General features: G+C 44.3%; 1 protein-coding gene across 1 annotated transcript in view; it reads right to left on the bottom strand.

Moving 5' to 3' along the window:
• Positions 1-24,574, bottom strand: part of ALDOC (aldolase, fructose-bisphosphate C) — a 107,465-nt gene that overhangs the window by 50,928 nt on the left and 31,963 nt on the right. The window contains exon 7 of the mRNA XM_069615336.1: positions 19,574-19,748. Within this exon, the coding sequence (XP_069471437.1) occupies positions 19,574-19,748 (175 nt within the window). The remainder of the gene's footprint in view (positions 1-19,573; positions 19,749-24,574) is intronic.

Below are 24,574 nucleotides of genomic sequence, written 5' to 3'. Positions count from 1 at the left end.
AATGAAAACTTCGGTTTTGAAAGAAAGGCAAATGTTACATAAACTAAATTATCTAGACTATATTGTTAAAGAGGAATACAGTAAGCTCCAAGGTTGATATGCAAGGTCAACCTTATCACCCCAGTGCTCAACTTTAACTGGAAATTAGTTTGAGTACTCAAAATATAACTACGGGCTCAGGATTTACACCAGACAGAAATTAAAAGAGATGGCGCTAGCACTGAGAAATCAAGGACAGGGTGCACAGGGAATTATAATAGTTTTAACAAGTTACCAGGTTATGAATATGACTGCTTAGAGACTGTAATACAGACAAAAGGGTTAGGATGGGGAGACTGTGTTTCTCTGTGATGGGGAGATACTCATATTCCATGCTTAGGTTTGGAATTTTGAAACAGCCAACTGGGTCTGGTCACCACACGGCAGGTGCGCCTTACAGCAAACAGCTGGGCAATTCTGGTCACCGGATGGCGAGGACAGCTGAACGGTAGGGTTGCAGCAGGCATGCAGTTAGTGGGCAGCAAGCTGGTCTGATTTCAGGATGCAAAAGGTACCACAGCTTTTCCCTTTTTTTTTAAAGGGGATTTTAGTGGGTTTTTTCTGGATCAATGGCCTTGCTGAGACAGGATCGGCAATGCTTTGGCCTTGTAGTGAAATCTGGATTCAGCAAGATGAATGGAGCACATCAGGAACGCAGCCGCAGGAAATTCAGGAGAGAGTGTGTGTCTAGAGTCCTGCCAGGGACTCTTATTTATAATGCATAGTGACGTCATAGAAGTATATGGTAGGGCAGGCTTAGCTAAGCATGCCTCTAAACCACTGGATTGGTCAGGGGCGATAGTCCCGCCTCGCTCTCGGTTGGTTGGATTTCAAGGGCAGGATGTCAGATTTATGATGTGAGTTTTACAGTGTTCGATACCTCCCACAGTTACTTTAGCTAAAATCCAATTTTGCCACAAATGGCACATTTATACAGTTGAAGCATCTTGACAAATTACATAAGCAGGTTACATATTTGATGCAGAACATACCAGTCCAACTCTGCAATCTGTAAGACATTGCTTCGCCCTTCTAATACTTTTTAGTAATTTTGAGTATAAAATATTCGACCTAAAATTCTGTAACTTTACACACTTGTCTGGATTATCGTCAGGCATGCAAGTATTAAAATTCGTAATGGCATCATGGATACTTCCCTTATAATACCCAATTATCTGCCATTTCTATTCCCCATGTGTCCGTGAAGTCTATGGCATCTTAAATAAAGCCCATAAAATCACATTTAAACGGTTTACTTTTCACATTTTTGCAAAGTCCTGCTGCAGAGATAAAAGTCTTTAACATTTTTATTAATACATTTTCTTTGGAGGCAAATGTCAGTATTATTTCCCATATGTGGGCATGCCTTTCCAAGGCTACCCCCTCAATCCAGGGTTGTCACAGAGATTTCCTTTGAAGCTACCTGTAGAAGTCAAGAGTAGGTGTGATTTTTCACTTCGCACGTCCGCGTCCTAGAAGTTCCATTGTAAGATGGCTCAGCACAGACCAAAGTCTGATGAGTATGTGAAGTTTCTTTGTCCTGGTCAGTCAAAGTTTTCCAACCTAGCAATTATCGGCCAGGTGTCCTGGAAGTTTATGGTGGTTCCCTTTTGGCGGAAGCCTTAGCTTTGGCAACAGGAATAACCTGTTTTGGGAGCTTGCAAAATCCAGCCCAGGCAGTTTAACAGTTTTATTTTTCTTGTCTTAGTCTTGGGAGTGGGGTTGGTGGGGATAATGAATTATATGCATGTGTGGTCCGTCCATGGGAGAGCAGTGTTTGAGATAATGTTGCATGCTCAATTGTGATCCATGACCCAGTCAAGGGTGCGGCCTTTGGAGTGAGTGGGAGTGATGACTCTTTGGGAGAATCCTAGGTCTCCTAGTTCTTTGGCTAAGATTATGGCAGATATGTCTTTGGGATCATTGTATCCTAAATTTAGGTCTCCTAATAGGATTTTGGAGGATTGTTTAATGTTGTTACTGAGCCTGTGGGAAAGATACTCTTGGAAGTCTGCTCGGAGACCGGGAGGTCTATGTAGGATGTGGATATTGATTAGGTTATTGGGGGAAGAGCGTAAGCTTGGCTGATAAGATGTCAGCATTTCCACCCCATGTGCTATGGTCTGCTAGTCTCAAGGATAGTGAGTCTTTGTGGATGAGGGCGACTCCCCCTCCAATCTTATCAAGTCTATCTTGCCTAAGGATGGTGTATCCTGGGGGTAGGGCTAGTGCGATGGCTGGGCTGGAGGCATCATTGAGCCAGGTTTCGGTGATGCATAGAAGATCCAGATTGTGTGTGGAGAGTAGGTCATTTATCTCTGAGCCATGTGCAGGTAAGGAGTGGACGTTCAATAGTGCACATTTGAGAGGTGGGTTTTGTGTACCTTTGACATTTTTGTTTATGCTGGTATGGGGTGAGGTGTGCATGTTGTGGTGGGTGGTAGTGAAGGACTTGGTGCGGGGAGGTGTTGAGGCAAGTTGGGGTGATGGGGAGAGGGGCGGTGCGTGTGCCTAGTCTGGTGTTTCTTGATGTGATGGGTGTGGGTGAGCAGGGTAAGTACCTGGGAAGTGATTGGTTTCTGAGATGGTGGAGTCCGACAGCTAGGTTAGGTGGCTGAGACTGTGTGATGTTATAGTCTGGTGCTGTGGCGAGTGAATTAAGTGCCGGATGCTGGGTGTGGTGTGATGGGTGTATGTTGGGAGGTGTAAGGGCCATTATAGTGAGGACTATAAGAATGGCTGTTAGGTTGGCTGGGTGATGTGAGGCAGGGAGAGTGTGGGAGTGGGAGTCAATGTTGTGAGTGGAGGGTGAACTCTTGGGCATCATGGTAGTGGAGGGGAACTGTGTGGGGGGGTGCAGCTGGTGTGCGACAGGAGATGACAGCGAGGTTGTGCAATAGTGTTTGGCAGTGGCAGGACACAGGTAAGTTGCAATTCAGCAAAAACTACAGTGCCTAGAATCGATTATCCAAATATGGCAGGCAAAGGTTCAGTGATGGCAGGACACAGGTAAGTAGCAGTTCAGCAAAAACTACAGTGCCTAGATTCGATTACCCAAATATGGCAGTCAAAGGCTCAGTGATGGCAGGACACAGGTAAGTAGTAGTTCAGCAAAAACTACAGTGCCTAGATTCGATTATCCAAGTATGGCAGGCAAAGGCTAAATGATGGCAGCACACAGGTAAGTAGCAATTCAGCAAAAACTACAGTGCCTAGATTTGATTATCCAAGTATGGCAGGCAAAGGATAAATGTGATGGCCCGGGGCATGGTTGAATGTCACACAATGCGTTTACAGTAATAATGTCACACAATGCGTTTACAGTAATAAGAGGCAGCAAGCAATTTCATGTGGATAGGCATGAGAACTAGTTCAACTACGAATGTGAGCAGCAGGGCACCCAGGGGTGGGCAGAGTGAGTGTCAGGGCTGGCTGGAGTAGTAATCAGGAGGATTTTGGCTGGAGTATTAATCAGGAAGAGTTTGTACATAGAATTAACATTGCGGTTGCCCAAGTCAAGATGAAGAGAAATAAACTTAATCTGATTGGTTTAAGGAACAATAGTATGTTTGGTTTGTCTGATTGGTGGATAGGATAATGGGTTGGATTCTTGGGAGGTGAGCAAGATTCTAAACTGCCTTTCATCCATAGTAATTCAGTGGCTGGTTGTGTATTAGTTAAGCTCCTTAAATAAGGCTTTTCAGAGTTCAGAAGATTTACCAAAGAAGTAAGAAAATCGTTTGCTGAGCCAGAGTGAACTGGAAGACATCAGGTGGGATCGTTTTTTTTAAAAGCTAAAAGATTTTCACTGTGAAGTTTCATCTTTCATAAGAAAACTTAAAGAGTTAACGAGTTTTAAAGTTTACTGAGTGAAAAGACGTTTTACAGTTCTATTACTATAAGGAAACACGTGTGAAGACTGTGCGCTCAAGTTTTAAAGTTGTTTACTGCATGAAAAGTGTTTCAAGACTGTTTTAACGTGTGCGCGAGTCCGCGTGACGTCAGTAACGTTGTTATGGGAGCGTGCGGGTATTCTGAGCAATAGAGCGTGTGTCCAAATGAATAGCGCGAGTGGTTTTTGAGCGCGTGCACATTTTTAACGTGAGAGACGTTGCATAAGAAAGCGCGTGTTGGGTTGCGATAGAGCGCAAGTCCATTTTTTAACTAAGCGCGAGTTGTTTTGAACGCGTGTACAATTTTTAAGTGAGTGACGTTGCGTATAACCGCGTGTGTTCGGTAGCGATAGCGCGCAAGTCCATTTTACTTAGCGCGAGTTGTTTTTTAGCGCGCGTACACTTGTTTTCACGCGTGCGTTTATTTGTTAATATGCATGTGTGAATTTTATACGCGAGGACAATTTTTCCACGTCTTGTGATTTCACGTGTTTATCGCAAAAGCGTGTCAAGAAAGAAACTATGCGTTCGTATGTGTAAAAAGAAAAGGTTCACACGCAGAAGGAGAGCAGCGTTCAAGAAAGTTTATGAGTTTCTATTTAATGTAATTTTTATGCAAAAAGAATGAAATTCTTCAAAGAAAGACTGCATTTCACAAAAGCATTTTAAAACTCAAACTTCATAGAGTTAAAAGAACTTAAAAAAGCAAAAAAGAATATCTAAATCTGTAAGGCGCTTGCAAGGGTCATTACTTTAGGATTCTAAAGAGACTTGAATGGCTAAGACTATATGCACTAAGCATTATAATTGTTTACAAGATATTCCATACAGATAATTAATCTCCAAGTCTTATACAGAGGTTTAAGAGGTAATGAAGTTAGAGTTTATTTTAAAATAATTTTAGAAAAGAAGTTTATATTAATATATAAGTAACCAAGTGTATTTGTTTACTACAGATACCAGAGCCTACCAGACGGTTGCAGGGCTGCAGTGTCTCAGTTGTTATTTTCTCCAAATTCCCCTTTCCCTTTCTTGGGGTTCTCAGCTCAGCTTATACTTAAGGGTTGAGAGGTGAACTCCTGGTGAGGGTCTGTGGGGCCAGCATCAGCTCCTGTGGAATTCAGTCAAGCCGGACCCTGACAGGATGAAATGCCCACGATAATTTTTCCACCTGAGCTGATATGGATCCCACAGAAGCATTAGCAAGTTCCATTAGGGACATGTTTTCAGAGTTAAAGGAGGAGATGAGGGCTGTGCGAAAAGAGAACCAAGAATTACAGGTTAAGTTTGAAGAATTAAACTGTAAGGTTACCCGGAGGGATGAGGACATTTCTTTGGAGTCAAGAGTTTCAGAGAATCCTAGTAGAGAATTACCAGTGTTAATTAGAGAGGATTTGGGTGAAGGAACGAGTTCTCAGGGGATAAGTAGGGGAAGTTTGAATATACCTATAGGTCCAGTCCCTTTAGCACCTCCAGAACATTTTGTGGGAGATGCCAAGAAATGCCAAATTTTCCTTACACAGTGTGAACTTCATTTCCTTTGTAGATCTGAAGCTTTTATTACAGATGCTACTAAAATAGCTTTTATGCTGTCTTACTTTACTGGTGAGGCGGCAACTTGGGCAGTGTTATTAGCTGGTCAAGAGAATGCTATACTAAAGAACTTGTTAGCCTTCAAGTTAGAATTTAAAAAAATGTTTGACAGACGACAATTATCTCAAGAAGTTGATGGAGAATTATTAGAGTTAAAACAGGGAACCAAAGCTTTAGTGTCTTATATCACACAGTTTAGATCTTTAGTATTAGAGAGCAATCGGCCAGAAGAGAAGCAATCATCTTTGTTTTATAGAGGCTTGAGAGAGGAGTTAAAAGATGCTTTATCTACAATTGTTATTAGACCCACTTCATGTGAAGATTTAATTAATCTAGTCATACAAATTGATTATACATTAGGGGAGCGCAAGGCTGAGCGTAGAAGAGGAGGAGTTGAGCAACCCAGAGTTTTCCCTAGAGTTGATCAGGGAAAATTAGAATTTGTAAATAAAGAGTTGAGAACTGGGAATGCAGAGAGAGTAAATAAAGTGAGAGGTCCATTGACTAAGGATGAGAAGGATAGGCGAAGGCAGAATAATTTATGTTTATATTGTGGTAGATCAGGACATTTTGTTGGAAATTGCCCTTGGTGTCCAAAAACCTCTTCGTCTACAAACAGTTCCAGAAATCAACAAGTGGCAAATACAATCCAAGCTGCGGTACCACATATCACATTGAATGTATCCTTGTATATAAAAGAGTAAATAAAGGCAAATGGTCCAGTAGTAATTGATTCTGGAGCCACTGGTAACTTCATGGATTGGAATGTGGTTAAAAATATGAATGTGCCTTACATTGTAAAAAATATACCAGTGAATGTGAGAGCGGTGGATGGGTCTCAATTGACTTCAGGTTTAATTACACATGAAACAATTCCATTGGGGATGGAAATTGGAGGACACTGGGAGGAAATTGTGTTTGAGTTAATAGATACTCCACAGTTGAAAATAATTTTGGGAATCCCCTGGTTGACGTATCATAACCCTCAGATTGATTGGGGAAGAAGAGTGGTGAAATTGGATTCTTCGTTTTGTGTTACAAATTGCTGTAAGGAAAAAGTTCAGGAGGATGTTTCCGGTAGTTGTTCAGAAGTAGTGGAAGGTTTGGTGGAATTGGGAACCATAGTACATTCTATTGGGGCAGTAATTGGAGAATTACCAAAGTGTTATCAAGATTTTAATGATGTGTTTAGTGAAAAGGAAGCTAACGAATTACCTACTCATCGAGAATACGATTGTAAAATTGATTTAGAACCAGGAGCCCACATTCCTTGCAGTCGCATCTATGCCCTGACTGACAAAGAGAATCAACATTTAAAAGATTACATTCAAGAAAATCTACCTAAGGGGTTCATCAGGCACTCTCAGTCGTCAGCAGCTTCTCCACTATTTTTTGTTCCAAAAAAGGAAGGTACTTTACGGACATGTATCGATTATAGGGCATTGAATAAAATTACAGTTACAAATAGATATCCTCTGCCCTTAATCTCTGTGATGTTGGACCAGATTCAAGGAGCTTCAGTGTTTACCAAATTAGATCTTCCTGGTGCATACCATTTGGTGCGGGTACGTCAAGGTGATGAATGGAAAACAGCATTTAGAACAAAATTTGGTCTTTTCGAATATCAAGTAATGCCATTCGGACTGTGCAACGCCCCGGCGGCTTTTAAATTTTTTATAAATGAAGTGTTGAGAGATTTTATTGACATTGTAGTAGTATACATTGATGACATTCTCATTTTTCTAAGGATCTACTTCAACATGAAGAACATGTTAAGAAAGTTCTACAGTGACTAAGGGAAAATAAATTATTTGCTAACTTAGAAAAGAGCCAATCCATACCCAAGAAGTGGAATATTTGGGTTTCATTATTTCACCCAAAGATTTGGAAATGACATGAAGAAAATTAAAGCAGTAGAACAGTGGCCCATTCCAACTTGTGTAAAGGATATTCGAAACTTGCTGGGTTTCGCAAATTTTTCCAGGAGAGTCATAAAAGATTTCTCTCAAACTGTTTCTCCCATCACCAAATTATTGAAGAAAGGAATGAAATTTGAGTGGAAAGATGAAGCGGATCAGGCCTTTAAAAAATTGAAGAACTGTTTTACATCTGGACCAATTTTATTACATCCCGATCCTTCCCAACCATTTTTTGTTGAAGCAGATGCTTCCAATACTCTGCAATTGGAGCAGTACTTTCTCAAAGGCATCCTGAAACTGGGCAACTGCATCCTGTGGCCTATCTATCCAAGAAGTTGCTTCCTGCCGAGATAAACTACACGATTACTGATAGAGAACTCCTTGCAATCAAGAAGGTATTTCAAGAATGGAGACATTATCTGTTAGGAGCAAGATTCACAATAACAGTTTTAACTGATCATAGGAATCTTCTGTTTTTGAAATCTGCTCGAACATTATCACCAAGACATCTTAGATGGTCACTTTTCTTTTCAGAATATGATTTTGTGATAACATTCAAGCCAGGGCGGTTAAACGGTAAAGCGGACGCTTTATCTCGACAAAGTTCTTCAGATGAGGTAGAAAATCAGTTATTACCTGAGCCAGTGATTGCAGAAGATAGATTTATTCTAAGTACTACGAAAGAAGAGAATCTGCTTCTTGAAAAGATTCGAAGAGAATTACCGGAAAAGGCGATTCAATCTTGGCTTGCGGAAGATTCTGGAAGACATTTAATTGATGGATTTCCATGTGTCCATTCTAAAATGTACCTTCCAAGTAAAGAACTGCAAAAGGAAATTATGCAAGAATGTCATGAATCAGAGTTGGTGGGTGTCATGATCTCTGCTTCCAAAAGGTCAGGGTTTTCCCAACTCCCTTGGAAGCAGATCCATAACCCAGGTTCCGAGTGCCAACCAGTCCCAATTGGGACCTTTTGGACCCAGTCCTGGCGCCAGTGGCACCAGGCTCATAAATATGCCCAGTCCCAGCGCTGGAAGCGCCGGGCTCATAATGCTTGGGTGGACTTACCTGCAGCAGACCATGCTGCTTACTTGCCTGCCAGTTGAGCCTCTGATCCTCTTCTGTTTGGAACTACTTTTCCTGTTGGGTGGGGAAGGAGCCACTCCCTAGATTCAGAACACTGGAACTCTTCTGGAAAGCAGGAACTCTTTTCTTACCTAGGCGTGGCTGTGGAAGGAGACACCTAAGCACTACAGGAGGCTATTTAAACCACACCCGATGGATGAATCTTGCTTTGCGTTATTCTGCATCCTCTGCAGCAGAACGCTCATCGTGTCTTCTGCATCTGATCCTGGGCCTAAGGAAAAAGGCTTACCATCCTGAATCCAGTCTTCAGCAACACCTATAAAGACAAGAAAGAACAGGTTAGCATTACGGTCTTCAGTGACAGCTCTTCACTTACCTGGTCCATCGGCTGTCACCAACGCCTTGTGCTGCATTCCGGCATCTGAAAGACAAAGGCTTACCTACTCTTTGTGCGCTCCGGAGGTCTTCACACTGCATTCCGGCATCTGAAAGACAAAAGCTTACCAACTCTTCGCACGCTCCGGAGGCCTTCGGCGCTGCATCCCGCATCTGAAAGACAAAACAAGGTGCGTTTAAAGACATTGGGGAACTTTAATACTCACGTGCCATTACTCCATTCCACATCTAACCCAGTGGGTATTCCGGCACCCTGCAGCCGCTCCAAACTTGTACCTGCAAAATAAAAAGACAGTTAGAGCGCATCGTGAAGCAGGCAACAAGCGCTTACTTACGTGCTTCCAGGCGCTTCTATTCATCACACGGGCTCCATCTTCAACTCACTTCAGCCAGTCATCCGCCATCGCCGGAACTCTGCAAAACAAGAAACATCATTACTAAAGACTTTAAAGACATTAGAATTACTCGAAACTTACCGTTCGTGCAGTAAACGACAGACAGCAGTCCGCTGAAGTCAAGAGGCCTGCTCCCCTTATCCAGTGAAGAAACTGGTTACAGCACCCTGCCCCGAGGCAGATGGAGAGCACAGCGTTCACTTACCTAAGGTGAGAGTGTTAACCTTTGGGGTTCTACAGGAGAAGAGAAAGGGAAGAAGAGAGAGACATTCAATAACCCAGTTCCTAAATCCCATATTTTCTATCTGCAGACATCTTACCCTTCAAGTCAGACATACAGTGCACAGAGGTCCAGCCCAAAGAGCCAGCCGTGTGTTACACATCACCTTTGCAGATACGGTATACGCCCAGTCAAGACGGGCGCCTCTACGGGAATCAGGTGAGCGTTACAGTGGGTCATCCTGGTATTCGTAAGACAATTGAATTGGTGGAAAGAAAGTTCTGGTGGAAAGAGGTGAAAAAAGATATTGAAGACTATGTGAAAACTTGTGAAGCCTGTGCTTGAGTGAAATCAGGAGGAGGAAAACCATCTGGATTACTTAACCCGTTACCAGTACCCCCTAGTCCATGGTTTACAATCTCTATGGATTATATTGTAGATCTTCCTAAAGATCAAGGTTACACTACAGTATTAGTAGTTGTGGATTTACTGACCAAAGCTAGGCATTTCATTCCCATGAAAGGAGAGGCCTCGGCAAGGAATCTGGCAAAGGGCTTTTTGCAAGAAGTGGTGCGACTCCATGGATTACCAACACAAATTATATCAGATCGAGGGTCTCAATTCATTTCTATGTTTTGGCGAGCTTTCTGTAAGGAGTTGGGGATTGAGATAAAGCTTTCTTCAGGTTATCATCCACAAACCAATGGCCAAACAGAACGAGTAAATCAGCAGTTAGAAAAATATATCAGAACTTATTGGCAGGAGAAAGGAAGCTGAGTGGATCTTTGGTTGGCAGAGTTTTGCTATAATAATTCTGTCAAAGGCTCTACTAATCATTCTCCTTTTTTCAGTAATTACGGTTTTCATCCACGATTTTTGAAAGAAGTGTTACCATCTGAGTATTCCAATCCAGAGGTTGAGCATCGTTTGACTGGTATTAGGGATGGTTTAGAAAAAGTAAAGAAAACTTTGGAGAAAAGTAAATTAAGGTTTAAGGCCTTTGCTGATAGAAAACGTCAAAATGCACCACATTATCAGGTGGGTCAAAAAGTTTGGTTGTCCACAAAAAAATCTACGCTTAAAGGGAAGAACTAAATTTAGCCCGAAATGTATTGGTCCATTTGGTCCAAAGATAATAAATCCAGTGGCAATCGGGCTGAAATTACCCCCCAATATCAAGAGTCATCCTACATTTCATGTCAGTTTAGTTAAACCTTGTTTGTTAGGGACTAGATTGGGAAAACCACCACCAACAGTTTTTACAGAGGAGAATGAAGAAGAGTTTGAAGTTAAGAACATTTTAGATTCCAGGTTTGTTAGAGGTACTTTGCAGTATCTTATTGATTGGAGGGGATTTGGGCCTGAAGAAAGATCTTGGGAGGATCAAATTGATGTACATGCCCCTCAATTAATAAGACAGTTTCATAGAAAGTTCCCTGCTAAGCCAGGCCCTGGGACAGGGCTTTGAAGAGGGGGCACTGTCAGGGCTGGCTGGAGTAGTAATCAGGAAGAGTTTGGCTGGAGTGGTAATCAGGAAGAGTTTGTACATAGAACTAACATTGTGGTTGCCCAAGTCAAGATGGAGAGAAAGAAACTTAATCTGATTGGTTTAATGAACAATAGTGTGTTTGGTTTGTCTGATTGGTGGATAGGATAATGGGTTGGATTCTTGGGAGGTGAGCAAGGTTCTAAACTGCCTTTCATCCATAGTAATTCAGTGGCTGGTTGTGTATTAGTTAAGCTCCTTAAGTAAGGCCTTTTCAGAGTTCAGAAGATTTACCAAAGAAGTAAGAAAATCGTTTGCTGAGCCAGAGTGAACTAGAAGACATCAGATGGGATCGTTCTTTTTAAAAGCTAAAAGATTTTCACTGTGAACTTTCATCTTTCATAAGAAAACTTAAAGAGTTAACGAGTTTTAAAGTTTACTGAGTGAAAAGACGTTTTACAGTTCTATTACTATACGGAAACACCTGAGAAGACTGTGCGCTCAAGTTTTAAAGTTGTTTACTGCATGAAAAGTGTTTCAAGACTGCTTTAACGCGTGCGCGAGTCCGCGTGACGTCAGTAACGTTGTTATGGGAGCGCACGGGTATTCTGAGCGATAGAGGCGTGTCCAAATGAATAGCGCAAGTGGTTTTTGAGCGCGTGCACATTTTTAACGCGAGAGATGTTGCTTAAAAAAGCGCGAGTCCATTTTTTAACTAAGCGCAAGTTGTTTTGAACGAGTAGAATTTTTAAGTGAGTGACATTGCATATAACCGCGTGTGTTCTGTAGCGATAGAGCGCGAGCCCATTTTACTTAGCGCAAGTTGTTTTTTGAGCGCACGTACACTTGTTTTCACGCATTCGTGTATTTGTTAATATACGCGTGTGAATTTTATACGCGAGGACAATTTTTCACGTCTTGTGATTTCGCGTGTTTATCGCAAACGTGTGTCAAGAAAGAAACTATGCGTTCGTATGTGTAAAAAGAAGTTTCACACGCAGAAGGAGAGCAGCGTTCAAGAAAGTTTGAGTTTCTATTTAATGTAATTTTTATGCAAAAGGAATTCAATTCTTCAAAGAGAGACTGCATTTCACAAAAGCATTTTAAAACTCAAACGTCAGAGTTAAAAGAACTTAAAAAGCAAAGAAGAATATCTAAATCTGTAAGGTGCTTGCAAGGGTCATTACTTTACGATTCTAAAGAGACTTGAATGCTAAGACTATATGCACTAAGCATTATAATTGTTTACAAGATATTCCATACAGATAATTAACCTCTAAGTCTTATACAGAGGTTTAAGAGGTAATGAAGTTAGAGTTTATTTTAAAATAATTTTAGAAAATAAGTTTATATTAATATATAAGTAACCAAGTGTATTTGTTTACTACAGATACCAGAGCCTACCAGACGGTTGCAGGGCTGCAGTGTCTCAGTTGTTATTTTCTCCAAATTCCCCTTTCCCTTTCTTGGGGTTCTCAGCTCAGCTTATACTTAAGGGTTGAGAGGTGAACTCTTGGTGAGGGTCTGTGGGGCCAGCATCAGCTCCTGTGGAATTCAGTCAAGCCGGACCCTGACAGTGAGGATTCAGTAATGGCTAGGGCATAATATACATTTTTTTATTGTGGAAAGCTGCTAGGCTGTTTCAGCGAGGTGTGCTATATAAGCATAAGCATACATTGTTATGACACAGAAGCAATTTCAAATAGATAAACAGGATGTGCCAGATATGCAGTGCAGACAGGATGCAGGCTTTGGAATAGGCCTGGGAGAGGGTAAGGGGGAGTTACCAAGTAACAGCATGCAGCGTTAAAAGAGCACTGTTGCTCTTTTAAGAGCATATACACTCAGCTGGGGTGTCAAGGAGGTAGTATAGCCTACCAATGGACTGGTGTTGTGCTTTAAATAGCACAGGTGGCAGTTCTGGATAACAGAGTATTTAGGCAAGTTTCATTGAAGTGAAGCAACAAGGGGTACAGATGAATCGAGTCATGAGGGGCATACCAGTCTCATCGTGCAACAGTCGGTAGTGGCAGCAGTTGTTCCCGGCTAGAGATGAGTATGCAGCAGAGTGCAGGAAGGCAGAGCTCAAGAGACCTGGCACAGCCCGCAGCACGGCCCGCTCGTCAGCTCTGTCAGCAGCCTTTTTCTTGGCCTTCTTCCGAAGGCCGGCTCTCGCCTGCCGGCGAGTGGGGATTGGCTTTGGAAGCACAGCCAATCCAGTCAGACCAATGTATGATGCCTCCAGTGGGTGATGGTCGTCGGGTGCAGGTCGCCAATCTTGGAGGGGGGACAGCCACGTGGAAACAAAGGCAAAAACGCCTGGGTGCGGTCAAAACGGCCAATAAACTTTGTTTCTGGGCGTTAATGGATGGATCCAATGCACTTCACTTTTAGCAGTGAATAAATAAAGAGAAAAGCGGCGGGATGCCGCGCGGTCGTCTGGGAGCAAGGGCAGCTGGATAAAGTGCCCAAGGGGCTAGATTTGCATCTAGCAGTGTGCAGGTACGAAATGGAGTCGCTCCTGCAACTCGTGTGGTCGTGTGGCCTCAGCTAAGAGGTGAAAGCTGGCATATTCCTTCCAAATTCGGTTTTGCTCTTCCATCTGGATTCCCACATGGTTTTGTAGCTGTAGTCAGCTTGTTTTACACAACAGTCTGTACAAGGCAAAAGTCTTCATGAAATTGACATGTGCACAGAAAGCTATGATTTTCTTTTAAAGCAGTGATTTTTGATGTTTTGTAGCAAAATGTATGCATTTACCGTGTAGCTGAAGGAACGTTTTTGCTGATTTTCTCAGGTTTGGCTGGCACAGCCTATCATTCAGGATTATGGCTCTTTTCTGATGGAGCACAATGTGAATATGGCTGGGCATGACAGGGTCTTTTTGATAAAAGCAGTTTGATGAAAACAGGGGAAAAATAGCATCAGAGCGGCATCATTTTAAAGTTGAAATATTCCCTTTTTCAATAGGAATTTTGGGCTTGCAGCAAAACAGTGCTGCTTTTTCACTCCATTTATTTAAGACAAAACAAGAACACACCCTAGTAGCCTTTCTCGGGGTGCTCCCCGTTCCATCTTGCCCAATGGCGCTTGGCAAAATAGTGCAGCCATCTTTTTGTTGCTGCAAAACACAGTTTTGGTGTGATGCAGTGGTGCTCACAGGAGGCAGTGCAGCCAATTTGCTGATTCTGCTGAAGTGCAGCTTGGTGATGTGGGGGGGGGGAAGTACTGCTGAGTGGGTAAATATATCCCACACTCCCCAGACAAGGAGAGCAAGAAGCTCTATACCATGGGGCGGAAAGTTGCAACTTCGGCAGCATTTCAAACTAGAATGACCAACAATTCCACACTGTTGGCGAGCTATGACTGCCATAAATGGGATGAGATTACGGCCCTCATTGACTCTGCTTGAGAGCCTTTAAAGTCTAGACTTGCCCTTGTAGCAGCGGAAGGCAAAGCCACTGCCAGCAACTTGCTGAAGAACAACCTTGACGCTGCAGATAATGCAGGCTGTATTGTTGCGCAAGGAACCATTATCAAGCGCCACGCTTGGCTTCGCCAATCTGGCTTCAAGCTTGAGACCTAGGCAATGTTACTCAACATGCCAGTGGAACTAACCATATTATTCAGCAAAGCAGTGGAGGACGCTCTGAAATCAGCCAAAGATGAATATGATACCCTAAAATACCTTGGGCAACTCACTAATAAACAACCTGGCCAAAGGGGCGGGAACAATTTTCACCGTTGTTGCAGCCAAAGTCCCCAAAGAGGCTCCGGATACAGACAAAATCAAAATTCATCATGGAACAACCACCAGGGTCAGGCGTCCCAGGGTTAGCCAAGAGGCCAGCGCAGATCCCGCTGCCGGGATAGATCTTTCACATCTAGAGGTGGAAGAACACCTACCAAACAATGACAGCCCGCTATAGGTCCACTCCCATGCCTCCCCAGTAAGGGGATGGATTTCACTCTTCACCCACGCATGGGAGTGAATAACCACAGACAAGTGGGTGTTATCTACAGTAGCGGGAGGTTATTGTGTGGAGCTCCTGGAAAGACCATCGAATCAACCCCTGCTCCAAAGAAAGAACAACTCATCCTGTTAGAAGAAGTCAACGCGCTGCTCCTCAAGGCCATCGGGATTGTGCTGTCCAACGAGGTAAACAAGGGTATTTATTCAACATACTTTATTGTGCCAAAAAAAGATCTAACTAAGCGCCCAGTATTAGACTTATGCCCTGCAAACACTTATGTGAAGCCACAAAAGTTCTGCATGGCAACGCTACAAGAGGTAATTCCCCTGCTAAAACGGGGGGATTACATGGCAACATTTGATATGAAAGATGCCTATTTTCATATTCCAATTCCCCCAGTGCACAGAAAACTCATGCGTAGCAAACCAGCACTACCAATTCAAGGTGCTACCATTCGGAATAGCTTCAGCTCCAAGGGTATTCACCAAGGTACTGGCGGTGGTGGTGGTGCACCTGCGCAGGGAGGCAAACCCAGTGTAACCCTACCTGGACGACTGGCTGATCACAGGAGAAACACCCCATCTTTGCAGACAAAGCATGCAAAGAACCATAAATCTTCTCTTTCAATTGGGCTTCTCGATAAATGAGAAAAAGTCATGTCTTGTACCAAACACAACAAAACAGTTCCTAGGAGCTGCATTAGCTACAAGAACAGGCTTAGCCTTTCCATCCATGGAAAGAGTGCAGAACATGCTTCGGCAAATACCCCAGTATCAAGCTGGTCTCCAGATAAGCGTACGCAAAGCAATGCGTTTGCTAGGCATGATGGCATTGTGCATATATCTAGTCCCACACGCAAGTCTGTGCATGTGACCTATGCTGGAGTGGTTTGCGAAACAGTGGTCTCAGGCAAGTGGTCAGTGGGACGATCTAGTGGTCGTTTCGCCAACACTAGTTCAAAACCTACACTGCGGGTCGAGAGAGAATCTGTTAAAGGAAAAACCCTTCCACAATCAGGAAGCACAAGCGATTGTCACAACAGACGCATCACTCTCAGGGTGTGGGGCTCATTACCTTCACCACACAGCACATGGTCTGTGGACTCGCATCACGGCACCAAACCGAACCATATCAACCTGCTGGAACCTCTAGCAGTATTCAAAGCACTTCAGGCATGCGAAGCGCAGCTGACAAACCAGCCGGTTCAGGTGCTAACGGACAGCACAACTGCGATGTTCTACATCAACAAACAGGGGGGGGGGCACACACTCTCCAAGTCTGTTCAAGTTGGTGCAAATAATATGGCAATGGGCACTCAGATGGGGGATATCCCTATCCTCCCAACACGTTCCATGGGTACTCAACACTCTACTAGACTCTCTGACCAGAGATCCCCTACCAGAGGAACACGAGTGGCAACTAGACTCAAGTGTCGTAGACCACATCTTCTCTCAGTGGGGTTACCCCACACTAGACTTGTTCGCTACAGGAGTAAACAAGCAATGCCCAGACTTTGCTTCCAGGTTCACCCAGCCAGACTTCAAGGGGACCGCCCTATGGATGAACTGGTCAGGGAAATTTGCTTACGCTTTTCCCGACTCCATTAATGAGCAGAATAGTGAACAAGATGCACAGAGAACACATGACGCTCGAAACAACCGTGGTATACACATCTGCGCAAACTGGCGATGTGCGATCCCTTCAAACTCCTGTGCCAAGGCAACCCAACACGGGGGAACAGTGCACCCACAACCACACTCAATGAACTTGGCAGCATGGCTCCTGAACTCAGAGTTCGGACATCTTAATCTACCACAACAGTGTATGGATATCCTCAAGGTGGCACGCAAACCAAACACTAGACACTGTTATTTCGACAAGTGGAAAAGATTTGTTATTTGGTGCCATTCAAAACAAATAAACCCCATAGAATGTACTCCTTCACACATTCTAAATGATATGCTCCACTTGTTAGACTCAGGGTTAGTATTCAACTCTATAAAGGTCCACCTGGCGGCTTAACCAGCTTATACCACCTCTCAAAGTAAAGTATTGTGGTGGAACATCCCAGTCATTAAGGCATTCATGCAGGGAGTAAAAAGACTCCACCCTCCAATTTCAAACCCACCGCCAGGATGGGATCTCAATGTAGTACTAGTAAAGCTCATGGGGCCCCTATTCAAGCCTATGCATAAGTCAAGTCTTAAACACCCAACATACAAGACTGCCTTCTTAGTGGCTATTACTTCCATAAGAAGGGTTTGTGAATTACAAGCATTGTCAGTGCAGGACCCTTTTATTATCCATACAGATAAATTGGTTTTACATACTCATCCTAGGTTCTCCCCCAAATTAATTTCCAAATTCCACATGAACCAATCTTATTCAGCTTCCGGCTTTCTTTCAGAATCCAACTAGCTCAGCTGAAGTAAAACCCCACACACTAGATGTGAGCAGGGCGGTCCTTTACTACGTAAACATAGACAAACAGATAAACTGTTTCGCTGTAGCACCAGGCAGAGAAGGAGACCGCATTTTTCAAAAATGCCATCTCCAGGATAGTCAGATGTATACAATCATGCTATTCATTATCAAACAAAACACTGCCTTTTTTACACCAAGAGCTCACTCCTCAGAGCTCACTCCACATGGAGCACATGAGCTACTCTGGCTTTTATCACAAATGTCCCCTTAGACAGCATTTGCAAAGCAGCTACATGGAGCTCAGTACACATCTTCGCTCAGCACTACTGCATTGACACACCTTCTCCTAACACTGCTCGCTAATCAATGCGTAGCATGTGATCTAAGCAGATTCCACAAGCCTCAGAAGGGATAAATTACTCACCGTAATCGTAATTCTGATGCTTGTATCTGCTTTGAATCACATGTGCCCACCCGTCTTCCCCTTGAAAAGAAGGTGCATAGATGTTTATCTGAACTTTATGTGATACAGATCTGCTTTAATACAACTGTACTCACGCTACACTTTATGCTACCTCATGTCAGAAACAAAACAATCTGAGGGACCTTGACGCGTGAAGGACCATGGGTACAGTGGATGTCACACTAGGGTTAGTGTTACTGGCACGCCCTGTCGACGTCCCTTTTTGAGTTTCGAAAACAACAACTGTAATACTCTGCAGCTTCCACTAGATGTCGGGCCTATACATATTTTTTCTCACATATACACAGAGAATGATGCACTTTTTTGACATTGAGCAGCTTTTAAAAAAATAGTTGTTTGGCAAGTCAGCATTTATGTTGTACACATGAGGTTTTTTGAATTGTTGCCCAAATATGATACACATGCAGGCTTTCCTGTAGTAAATGCTGTACAAACTCTGCAAATTAAAACTAATTTATGTCCCATATGATGGGGTTTAGAGAGCATTAGTCTTCCTGGAACTTTTGGTCTAGTGTTTGCTCATTGATGAAGCATACGCACATCAGCTGACGTAGCGGTCATGTGACCAGCATGGCCCGGTGCGTCAAACCATTATCAAAGCATGTCCACTTTGTACACGCATAGTGGTTTGCGGTAGACCCACCAATGCAAAGGTGTTCACGGCGGTCACGGAGAGACAGAAGGTGCCTTTATATTTGCTGAATGAAGCAAGGTAAAATTACAAAGGTGCAGGGCAAAAGAAGGGCCACCTGCATTGCAGTGCATACCCCTGAAGGATGAGGATCCAGTGTGTTGCAGTACGTAACACAGGAACAGGGGTGTCTGGTGGAGGAGTGTACAGGAAACTAGCACATTGAACAGCATACCTTTTGCTTTGCATTTTTGCACTCCGCCAGGCATTTTAGGACAGTTTTTCTGAAGTCCAACTAAGGACTTAGTAAAACCATTCAACTGAGACAGTACAAGACTCCGCTCTTAGTCTAAGGCGGTACCGCCTGAATTCAGGGGAGCGTAGACAGAGCAGCCAGGTTTATTTTAGGAGGGAGAGAGGGCTGTAGTATCAGTACAAAGAAATTGTACAAATATTGTCCAAAGAAACACTGAAACACTGCCTCATCACAAGTTTGGCTGTAACCCTTAAATGTGGCAGTAACGCTATTACTGCCGCATTTAAGGGTACGCCAAATCACAGGCTTGGCGGATTTACCCCCAGCTCTGAGCTAGGGGCAAATTTACCGCAATTTCGCTGATTTTCGGCGCCAATAGCGTTGGACATTCCCCATTGGGCCCAATGGGGAATGGGAATGGTAAACGAGAATATGCACTGCTGGGACTGTCTGGAACCATAATGAGGCACAGAGTATTGCGGCGTAGTATAATTGGGCAGAGACCATTGCAGTGTGTGCTTGGTTCCCAGTGTGTACAAAGGGCATTGCAGAGATTACCTGGGAGATGTGGTGCTGACATGGTGCATTACAGTTTGTATTTGACACGGCACAGGGTTGTCTATAGGACTGTATAACTGAAACAGGCTATGTTCTGCATTACAGTACATTTCTGGGACAAGGTGTACTCACTTCAGGATGCATACTAGAGATGGGTCGAGTTACAGTACATCAGAGTGTGAACATGGGAAGATGAGCAATAAGCTTTGAATAGTGTACCTGGGACAGCAGGTGGTACAGTGCGTCGCAGGGCCGTCACTGTTGCCATGGCAATCTCCTCAGGACTGTACTTCGCAGAGGAGGCATGGCCAGCAGTTACCATGTTGGGCTTCAGCAGGGTTCCTTCAAGGTAGATGTGATGATCGCTCAGGGCTTTGTAAACAGCAGCCAAGACCTGAAGGAGCAAATTTTCAGTTAAAGATCCCACAAGATTATCATTCTCCCTTCCCAACTGCAAGCATTTCTCTATCAACAGTCCTTTCTTCACTGCCTTAAGAGTTGGAGTGAGGGTATCTCACTTTATCTCATTCTCTTTCTTGGTGTGCGCCCCCCATATGTCCTGCCTTTTATAGGTGTAGTCCCCCACCATCGTGCTCTTCTGGTCTTTTTTCATGATTCAAGCTTGTCCCATCAATTGCATTAAACAGTATCCCCCCCTCCCTGCACCGGGCCTTCTCTTTCCCTCCCTAGGCAGGTCTCTCATTACCCATTTTAAGCTCTCTCTACGTCACTCAAATTCAAATTAGTTTTAGTGAGATGAAAGGCCATAAAACTGTTGTCACAGCTTTTTAATTGCGTACAATCTAACAAACCGAAATGAGTACATATTTACTTTTGGGTTTTGACATTGCGGGGAATCCTTTGCTCCACTGATTTGTGTGAGAAGCAGGGAGAAGAGTGTTTTCATGCATTTCTCAGTCAAATGTTCAACTTGATGCTTCATGAAGAAGGCAGGCAACAGTGTACGGGAGGGTGCGGTGGTGCTCACAAAGGTCTCAGGAATTGGAATGGGGAGTGGCACATGTTTCTTTTATAATTCACAAGACCTAGGTAATGCAGAGTGTGAGGCAGACGAGTATTGCATATCTAGGTGGGAGAAGCCGCCAACACTATGCAAGTCTGGAATAGTGGAACCGGCTCACAGCCCAAGCAAAACAGAGGGGAAAAGATACAAACTTGATATATCAAGGCTGGCACCCTCAGTGCAAGAAGCTAAGAGAATCAACTGGGCGCACACCCTATAAATAAGAGAGTGAATGGTTATATGTGTGTTTGTTGCAAACACTGGGAAAGCTGACAAATATATAAAATTAATTGGACTGAGAACCAAAAACCCTACCAAAGAGCCACATGACTTTGGGGAGTTCCAGTGACACAAAGGTGGAATACAGATAAGTGTATGCAAAGTGATCCCAAACGGATTTAACCACTGGTAAAAAGCTGAAGTAATACTGGAACGATTTAGTCAGTGATAAAAAAAAAAACGAATAAGATATAGGAAGAAGAATTTGTCTTTTCCCAAAGGGGAAGTAGACAACAATCGGGAAGACATTTATAATTTTAACCGACAAACTATATTTGAAGATTGTGAATGGTATAAAGACATTATAAAGGAACTCTTGGGACTCATAATAAGTCCTCTACGAGTCGGGCCAGGCAAAAGCCCATTCCAAGGCTATTGTACAAGCCGCCTTTTCTTTTTAGTTCGATTTTCTAATGTAGAAGGGGCAGTTCGTAACTAGGAATTTGGACTCACGACTCTTGAATTTTTGGACTACGGCAAGCACCCTTAGTTTTGTTTTAGAAGGCAGGGAACTTCCCTTAGCGACAAGGCCAGAAAGGTATTTTTTTATTTGAATTAACAAATCTGCAGCTTGACCCATTGTAGTCCAAGTCCTTCTTCTGGTTCACCACAATACCTATAACTGGAGATTCTGGCCTCTTTGCATATACTGGAACGGAACCTCCAGTCGGGCTACCCAGCACGTGGGTCACACTCTGTGCTCCTGGTCTCCGTTGTGCTCTGCCTCCTTTGTTGCGCAGCACCCGTTCAGTCCATCGCGGCTGTAACGAGGGTCTTTGTTTTCCGAGACAGACGGACAGCGGCCATCTTCTTCCCTCTGTTGCGTCTGTCTCTGGGTGTTCTCGGACTGATATCTCCTCGGTCACCCCTCTAAGCTGCACAACATTTTCTCCAGGCACGCCTCAGGGAGGGAGAGGCCCCCGCTCCGAGTTACAGTTCCAGCTGATTTCTGTACACGCAGTTTTATACAGATGTTTGTCGGATCATCAGGAGCGCCAGCAGAGCCACGTCCTATTACATGGCTGGGCCACGAACTGTCAGATCTTCTTACTGATAAACTATATACCAGCAGACTATAGCACCACTGTCACAATTGCTCTGACCAGACACTAACTAAGCAAAAATGCACTGGAGATGAAAATGAGGTTGACACAAAGAGGCCAGAAAAGAGACGCTGGAGGACACTACCCACTCAAAACGTAATACAGCACACGTTATCATAGATTGCGGTCCTATGAGGACGACGTTCCCGGACCCGGACTGATCTGGTGCCGGCAGAGACATATCGGGCACAGAACCAGCACGATACAGAGGGGCCGAAATCCGAAACGCAAGCAGGGTAGCACGATGTCGGTGAAAGGGATTTGGGCTAAGAGTAAGCAACCCACAATGGAGGTCTTTGCCAAAACGCAACAGACCCCTACTGCTCCAACACAGAGCGTAGCAACGGCGTCACTGGTCAGTACCCCGGAAGGAGAGAATCAACTGGTTGTAGCAGCTATAACAGAACTGAGAACCTCATGGGGGACGACAATGGAAGACCTACGGACAGCCTTGGAGAATAAAATAGACGCAGTGGGAATCGAAGTCACGCTACGATTGCGGCAGGATGTCAGAGTGCTGGCTGAAAGAACAAGTGGTCTTGGGAGCACGGTTAAAACCAACGCAGAAACCAGCACAAATAACGTGAAGGAGATCCACATATTAAAGCAGCAGGTGGGCAATCTGGAGATCTGAGCAGAGGAGGCGGAAGGAAGGGCAAGACGCAACAACATCCGTGTGGTCGGCTTGCCGGAGGGAGAAGAAGGCCAGGACCCCACGGATTATGTGGAAAACATGATCTTACAAGAGATAGGGCCAGACAAGCTCTCACAAGGGTTTACTGTGGAACGAGCACACCGTGCCCTAATGAGGAAACCACGGCCCGGGGCCAGTCCTCGAGCGATAATTGCAAAGATCCTGAACTATAAAGACAGAGAGAAGATCTTGGAGTACTTTCGCAAAGGGGGAACGATAGAAAGAGCATCCACCAACATCACGGCATATCCGGATTACACCATGTTGGTGCAGAGGCAGCGATACAGCTATGTGGCGGTCAAGAGGAGACTGCGCACGGCTGGGATCAAGTACATGCTTTTGTACCCGGCGAAGCTGAAGGTTTTATACAAAAGCAGAGCACTCTTTTTCGATACTCCAGAGGAAGCAACGACTTGGTTGGATCTGCAAGGCTGCCCGGAGCGAGATGGGGGAACAGAATGATGAGGAGCGTGACAAGTGAGGGGGAGCTACTATGAATGCTGACGAGATATATGGGGGGGGTCCCAGTTAGAGACCGTGGAACATTCGAAAAGTATTGCTGCACTTTTGGACTCGCTTATGTTGTTGGACTGGAATATAGAGAATGTAACGCATAAGCATACTGTATAGCGGTAGGTGTAGTTGACTTAAAGTAATCAGGAGCAGCAGAGGGAACACAACCTACCCCTAGGAATTAGTAGTAAGATAGCCATTAGGGCGACTTTACCCTGCTGAGCCGCGAGTACGGCTATTGTGAGAAAGGGCTAGATGCGGGGGTGCCTGAGATCCAGGGATGGAGCTGGGCAACAGTTGGGGAGGGAGTTGTTGGGACAGGGAAGGGAGGTGGGTGGGAGCGGGGACATGGGGTTTGGTGTGTTTTTAGTTAGGGGAAGTTTGAGTTGGGGAACGAGCCTATTTAGATGGGGAATAAGGAACCTAGATATGCACTGCACTGGTGGGGGAATGGGTGGGACTCCAAACGGCCATGGGGGACCTTAGGATACTTACCTGGAATGTCGGGGGGCTTAATAGTTATCTAAAAAGGAACAAAGTCATGTTATACCTGCGTAGACAAAAAATAGATATAGCCCTGCTGCAGGAGACTCATCTGACGCGAGATAGGATGGAGATGCTCGGGAAGAAATGGAAGGGGGTCGTGGCTGGTTCTCCATATTCAGCCTATGCTAGGTGAGTACTTATTTGGGTTGTGCCGCATGTCCTTTTTCAGCTGTTACGCACAATTGTTGAGACGGATGGACATAATGAGGGGACTGGTGGAAAACTGGGAGATAAGCATTGTTAACACGTATGCCCCGAATCAGAATACGGCAGCATACTTTGGGACATTGTGCACCAACCTTAGCATGTGTTTGGGAAGCGCAGTGATTTGGGGGGGGAAAGACTTCAACTGTGTACTAAACCCCAGGGTTGATAGATCGGATGGGAAGGTGGACAAACCCACCCCAGCTGCTAAAGCGTTGCAGATATTGCTGACTAACTTTGGGTTCGGAGACGTGTGGAGGACATGACACCCCCAAGAGAGGCAATACTTGCATTATTCCGCCCCGCAACTATTACACACGAGGCTGGACTATGTCTTTGCCACGCAAGAGGTAATTACAGAGATCACACAAGCAGAATATAAAGCGAGGGGCCTGTCGGACCACTCGCCTTTGATCCTCAGATGGCAATATCGACCTCTGAGAGCAAGGATTCCGACATGGCGCCTCAGGGCAGAAGCGCTGAGAGACCCCTTTTTTAGGGAGGATATGAGGGAGGAGATCATAAACTATTTTGAGACAAATACTGGCAGTGTGGACTCGGCAGGCGTGTTGTGGGAAGCCTTTAAGGTTGTGGTGAGAGGGGTAGCCATAGCGAAATCCAAAAGATTGCAAGGAGGGATCCTGGCTGACCAAAGGGAAACAGAGGGAGAATTGGAAGAGGCACTGAGTGGAGTAAACGATACCAAGGAAGATATGGAACTAATACTCAAGCTGCAGCAGAAATGTGCTGAGCACTGGGAACGATTGAGCAACCTCAACTATAAGAAATATATAGAGAGACAGCATGAGGGAGGGGATAAACCAGGAAGGATATTGGCATGGTTATATAAAAGTGAA

The sequence above is a fragment of the Ambystoma mexicanum genome, chromosome 9, assembly GCF_040938575.1.
Source record: "Ambystoma mexicanum isolate Mex_15411 chromosome 9, UKY_AmexF1_1, whole genome shotgun sequence".
Taxonomy (NCBI): Eukaryota; Metazoa; Chordata; class Amphibia; order Caudata; family Ambystomatidae; genus Ambystoma; species Ambystoma mexicanum.
Note: the sequence above shows the minus strand (reverse complement) of the source record. Positions and strands in the feature narration are given on the sequence as shown.